A 6366-nucleotide genomic window follows, 5' to 3' on the forward strand; every position below is an offset into this window, starting at 1 on the left:
TTATTTAGTTTTAGTCTTTGATTCTTTTATTTGAGTCTTTGATTCTTTTATTTGAGTCTTTATTTAGTTTTAATTACGATCTGTTTGATCTGCGTGGACAACGAGTCCCTGATCAGTGAATCGATCGTGAAGCTGCAGATTTCAAGTCGTGTAAAAAACGTTTGTGTTTCAGGAAACCAGTTTTCAGGCTGCTGGAACCGGTCCTAGCAGAACCTCGGTTCTGGAAGACGGAGCGTTTCTCCTCACAGCGAGTCACTCGGTTGGACAAAAACCATGTTCAGGTGAGACCTGGCTTGCGGTTCTGGTTCTGGAGGTGAAGAGCTGCTGCTCAGAAAGACGACGAGCGGCCGGCACCGGCCCTTTAATCTAACATGGCGTCCAGCTGGTCAGCGAGGTCATCAAACATGTTCCCGATGTCATCCAGGATGGTCCCTGCAGACCTCACCGAGATCCTGGACCTGGTGGGACACGGGACAGGTTCTCAGAACTTCAGTTCCTCCATTAACAGACCAAAGGTTCAAAGCTAAACGAGTCAGAACTCACCTGTCAGAACCTTCCTCCTGGTTCAGGTTCTTCTCCACAGCTTTCAGCGCTGCTGCAAGAGACGTGCTGGTCTCATCCAGTCTCTGCTGGACCACCTTTGTCTCACTGCAAGACTCAGGGACAGGATCTGGACCTAAAGAGCGGCCCTGAGGTTTCTTTGCAGCCAAAGAGGGGCTTTGGTGGGTCTGAGGGGCCAGACCTGGGGGTCCGTGGGAGGGGGACGTAAAGACCACACTTTGGACCACGCTGACGGTCACTGTGGGGGAGGACGGTCCTGCTGGAGACAAGACATATCAGAACACGTCTAAGACCAACATGAATCCATTCAGGTCTAAAACAAGACCATGAAGACGCAACAAGACCACCAAGTTCTTTCAGACCATTGAGTCCCATCTAAGACCTAAGGTCTCAACCAGGACCACCAGGTTCTGAGAAGACCAATGAGTTCCAATGAGACTAATCCTAAAAAGGGACATGAAGCGTTTCAGTGACCAGGTCTTCCTTTGGAACTGGTCCCATTTTGACTGGCAACATATTCTCCTCATTGATAACGTGAACTCCGCTTGGAACTACTTTCAAAATAAGTTTCAAATTCATCTACTTTGTAAACAAACTCCTTTTCACCAGTTCAGAATAAAAGGACGCGACAGCCCCTGGGTTACTCCTGAGCTGGCTGACCTGCACAGGAGAGACCAGCTTTGGACTACAGCCAGACATCCTGTAATTTTTTACCTCTCCTTAATATAGGGTACACACCTATCCTCCTACATCTGCTAAGTTCATGGGAAAAACCAAAGCAGACATGTTCCTGTTTATACATTGTATTATAATGTAGCTTTTATTGTTTAGTTTTATTTAATTTCTTCTATTTACTTTTCATTCTATAAGATTTTTTATGATCATCTATTGTTGTCATCATTCTTTATTTAAATCAGGTCTCTCTTGTAAATGAGGCTCACCTGTAGAACCTGTAGAACTAAAGGTTGAATGAATGAGACCCAGCTGAGATCATCAGGTCTCAACCAGGACCAGACCCTCGTGCAGCGTACTCACTGTGTGCAGCCAGCAGACTTTGGCGGACCGGTTTTGGTGTGACAGCAGGTTTTGGGGTAAGTGGATGTTTAATCGGGGACCCTCTAGCTGGACTGTCTGGCCTGTCCAGACTAGTTTGGTCCTGGTTCCTGGATGGAGGCCTGCTGCCATCAGACTCGAACCCTGTGGCTCCTGGTCCTGCTCTGCTGGGAGAGCCCTGGTCCTTGTCTTTGGGTTTCTGGCGCCGTTTGACCGTGTCCGATTCCTTCAGGTTGAACTCGGGGACCTCCAGAGTCCCGGCTGCCAGTCTGTCTGGAGGCTCCAGAACGGCCTCGGCCCTGGGCGGAGCCGGGGCTTTGGGTCTCTGTTTGATGGTCAGGTTCCCCTCCTCGGCGAAGGGGATGCACTCACTGGAGCTGTTCTGGGGGGATGAAGAGTCCTTCAGTCCCAGATCTTTTGATTCTTTCTCCTCAGAGTCAGACTTCAGACCCTGGTCCAGGTCTTGGCTGCTGCTGGTCTGGATGAAGACACATTCGCTCTGAACCTTCCGCCTCGCCCCCACAGGCTCCCTGGTCTCTGTGGAGCTGAGGATTTTGGATGGTGCCTCCTGGTGGACCGCAGCATGTGTGGGTCCTGGGGGTATCCTCCGGTCTGCGCCTCCCTCCAGAGAAGCGGCGATGCTCCTGACGCTCCCCGGACTGTCGGTCACCACACCGCCGGAGGACGACGTGGGGCTGCTGTCACTCAGCTCCCCACTGGTGGTGCTGCTCACCGAGCTCAGTCTCTTTGGAGGTGGGGGAGGAGGGCCTTTCTTACGGGAGCGGACTGCGAAGGACTGGCTGCGCCCCACGGTGCCGGTCTTCTCAGGGCTCAACTGTAACCGGGCCAGGTGGCTGCGGCCGGGCTTGCGGGTCAGCGTGGCGTAGGATGGGATGTTTCCAGGAGGAACTATGAGCTCGTCCTCGTCGGGTTCTCCGTCCGACAGAGCGTAACGGGTCATGTTCTGGGTGCGCTTGTGGGACGGTGTCAGAGTCCTGTTGTGGTTCTTGGGTCTGGGAGAGGAGCTCAGACCTGTGGACCCACACGGAGAATGCTGGTAGTTGAACCCTTTGAGCACCGGGGAACCATGAGGTCCAGACAGTTTGGGCTTGGCCGGAATGGTCGGGTACTTGAACACTGTTGCGGTTCCCAGAGGAACCTGTTTGGGCAGAGGCAGATGCTGCAGTGGTCTCTGGTCCCAGCCCTCAGGGAGGTTTCTCTCCTTGGCCACACTGCCCTCAAGGTTCTCCTGGGACCAGGTTTGGGGGTTGATGGAAACAGTAGGTGGTTCCTGGGAGCGTACGGAACCTCGGGACCGTGAGTTGATGCTCTCCTGGCTCCGAGACATCCCCACGGCGTTCTTGATGGCCAAACCTTCCTCGCAGCCTCCATAGCTGCTGGACATGGCCGTCTGCAGCTCGGTGCTCAGCTCGCTGTCCTGGAAGGTCACCATCATGGGGGTGTGAGGTGAGGAACATTCGCTGCTGGCATCCGAAGACTCGATGGTGACCAGACGAAGCCCTCCGGGAGCCTTATGCCGCAGGGTGCCCTGACCCGAATCCGCCTGAAGGATCACCCTCTGGATGTCACACAACTTCTTCACCGCCAACATCAGCTTCTTCTGGTGACCTGAAGGGAACATGTATCCATCAGAGCCCAGAACCTCTGAGAATGGACCAGCTGGACCCGGGTCGGGTCCTTACCCAGCTTAGTGATGCCAATCTCCAGCAGATCCTCCCAGGTCAGGTCTTTGACAATGCTGATGGAGTCGTAGCCATTTTCAGAGAGTTTTTTGTGGTACTGAGGGAGTCCGATGGCACTGAGCCACTCACCGAGGTCCGACTGCAAGGACACATGAGTCAGAAAACACTCAAAGGTACCAGAAGTCAGTGAAGGCATCAGAGAGTCTTACAGGGATGTAGTCTGGCAGCCACTCAGGGATGTTGAGGTTGTTGATTTCCATGAAAACCTTCTTGCGGTGTCCTGGTTTCGTCACTCCGATGGCTGTCAGGTCCTGCAGAGAGATGGTGTCAGAACCACAATCCAGCAGGGAAACCGGACCCAACCCAGTAATAGCCCTCAACTTGGCTCAGAGTTCAGGATTTGTTCTGGTCGGTCCAAGCTGGACCCGACTCACCTCAGGAGTCATCCTGCTGATGGTCGGCACGTCATAGCCGGCGTTCACAAAGTTTCCAGTGTACTGCGGCAGCTGGAACTCACTGAGCCACTGAAAAATGGCCTCGGCATCCTGCAGGAGAGACAAACACAAGACAAGGCTGACCTGGTCCGTTCAGACAGTTCTCTCTGGACAGAAACTGACTCTCAGCTTCAAATAAGTCTGAATATCACCTTCCCCTCCAGCAGCTGCTGCGGACGAACAAACTGTTGCGTGAAGCTCGGCTCTGCAGGACGCTGAACCGTCACGGTCTGCCTCCGAGGAGTCCCTCCTGGAGGAAGGAGCACACCCTGAGCTCAGAGAAACAAACACGTTGTTTTACTCACTGAAGGAGACCGGACCAACCTGCAGCATGGTCTGGGTCTGCTGAGAGGCCAGGATCAACAGCAGGTGGCGCTGGCTGCACACAAACAAAATCAACAGGTTGAAGTGTAGAGCAAAAACAACAACAAAACAAACAACAGCAAAAGAAAAACAACAGGTTGAAGTGTAGAGCAAAAACAACAACAAAACAAATGCAGTCAGAGGCACACCTTTAACTACAAACACACCTGAGCAGAGTCAGACAGCATAATTCTGGCTGTACCTTGTTGTCATGGTGACCAGCGTTGTGTTGGTGTCCATTGGCAGCTCCGTTGCTCTCGGTGCTCTGGCCGCTGCCGGCACTGCGGGTGCTGCCCACGCTGCCAGTGCTCCCCACGCTGTTTCTGTCTCCAGCTGCAAACAAACAGAAAGCAACTTTCTGATGTCTGCTAGGGGTGGGGGGGGGTGGGGTGTCCATGTCAGGATGAGGAAGGGGGGGCAACAGGTGTGCAGACCAGCGGGGATGATGGTCCAATGTCTGGAGTTGTGCTAAGAGCTCTGTGAGCAGCAGCGTTTCATTGTCAGGATGTTCAGAACGCAGCTGAAAAAACTTTTGTTTTACATTTAAATTTGTCTGAATGTCCCCCTGCAGCTGTGAACACCCCACCCCCCAGGAACAAGAAATCTAAGACCCAGATGTTCTCGAAGGAACACCCAGACTGAGACAGGTGGCTCGTAGACAGACGGACCTGGTTCTGGTGGAGCTGAGGAGGTTCCAGATTCTGGTTTTTGTTTTTTAACGAGTTTAAATCAGATTTTAGCTTCACATCCTAAAAACAGAAAATTGATCCGAGCGTTTTATTTTATTAAAACAAATCCTTGTTTTCGTTCTGGGTCACCTGAAGACCCGAGTCTTTCCTGGACTTTACCTGAGTGTCCTCAGTGTGTGGTGTACCTGTGCAGGTGGTGAGGCCGTTGGCCAGCGGCAGCACCACGTGGGTGGGCGGAGCATACAGACAGTAGGAGTCGTCGGTGTGGGGGGCGGAGCTGAGGCTGGCAGAGAGGGGGGCTCTGGACAGGAGCTGCTGGCGCTGGGTGGGCAGGGAGGCGTGCCGGGACAAGGTGCCCCCTACAGGTGAGATGAAGGGGTGGAGGAGGAGGAAGTTAGCAAGCTGATGGTTAGAAGGGGAAGGAATGATGGATGCAGGAAAAAGAAGCATGAAATGGTCTGCAAGCAGCTGGAGGAAATGGGGTTAAACCGACATCACTTCCTGTCAGCGGTGACATGACAGGAACAGAATAAACAAACAAACAAATAAACAAACCCCCAACTGACTGAGGGAAGTTGTGAAGAGGAAACACAAGGCAATCCGTTCAGAGTTTTTTCAGAATAAAAGTTCAAGATGAAATAAGAATGTTCATAAAACAATCAAACGTTTTCAAACGACACTCGTGTCAGAAATTAAATGGAAAGATCCTCTCCGTCAGAAGATGCTCCACTCAGACCCTGGACCCAGTTCTGTTCTTTTTAAAAAACTTTTATATCAATTTAATGTTCTTATTGTGGCAGTTTCTCTGCTCTGTATCGCAGACAGGACGGCGTTCATGTCCTTGGCTGCTGACAAACAGCATCTCGAGAACCTGCTCGACCAAAAACTAGCATGTTTGTTTACCTCCATAAAAACAGCTGCTGTTTGTTTACCTCCATAAGAGATGAAGTATTTGTTTACCTCCATAAAAACAGCTGAAGTGTTTGTTTACCTCCAAAAGAACAGATGAAGTGTTTAATTACCTCCATAAAAACAGTTGGTGTTTGTTTAACTCCATAAGAAGAGATGAAGTATTTGTTTACCTCCATAAAAACAGCTGAAGTGTTTGTTTTCCTGCATAAATACAGCTGAAGTGTTTGTTTACCTCCATAAAAAAGCTGAAGTGTTTGTTTACCTCCATAAAAACAGCTGAAGTGTTTGTTTACCTCATAGAAACAGATGAAGTGTTTGTTTACCTCATAGAATAAGCTGAAGTGTTTGTTTACATCCATAAATACAGCTGAAGTGTTTGTTTACCTCCATAAAAACAGCTGAAGTGTTTGTTTACCTCCATAAAAAGCTGAAGTGTTTGTTTACCTCATAGAAACAGCTAAAGTGTTTGTTTACCTCCATAGAAACAGCTGAAGTGTTTGTTTACCTCAATAAAAAAAGCTGGAGTGTTTGTTTACCTCCATAAAAACAGCTGAAGTGTTTGTTTACCTCATAGAAAAAGCTGAAGTGTTT

At 50.5% G+C, this 6366-nt stretch overlaps 1 protein-coding gene across 1 annotated transcript in view; it reads right to left on the minus strand.

Annotated features, from left to right (window-relative positions):
- Positions 1-300: 300 nt before the first annotated feature.
- LOC119421198 (caskin-2) overlaps positions 301-6366 on the minus strand; it is a 44743-nt gene continuing 38677 nt past the window's right edge. The window contains exons 11-20 of the mRNA XM_037688580.1: positions 5049-5222; positions 4377-4507; positions 4136-4190; positions 3964-4061; positions 3752-3862; positions 3527-3628; positions 3318-3456; positions 1597-3243; positions 544-820; positions 301-458 (exon numbers count right to left, since the gene is read on the minus strand). Coding sequence (XP_037544508.1) covers positions 362-458; positions 544-820; positions 1597-3243; positions 3318-3456; positions 3527-3628; positions 3752-3862; positions 3964-4061; positions 4136-4190; positions 4377-4507; positions 5049-5222 — 2831 coding nt within the window. The 3' untranslated portion in view covers positions 301-361. The remainder of the gene's footprint in view (positions 459-543; positions 821-1596; positions 3244-3317; positions 3457-3526; positions 3629-3751; positions 3863-3963; positions 4062-4135; positions 4191-4376; positions 4508-5048; positions 5223-6366) is intronic.

The sequence above is a fragment of the Nematolebias whitei genome, chromosome 15 (assembly GCF_014905685.2).
Source record: "Nematolebias whitei isolate Nwh7 chromosome 15, NemWhi1, whole genome shotgun sequence".
Classification (NCBI taxonomy): domain Eukaryota; kingdom Metazoa; phylum Chordata; class Actinopteri; order Cyprinodontiformes; family Rivulidae; genus Nematolebias; species Nematolebias whitei.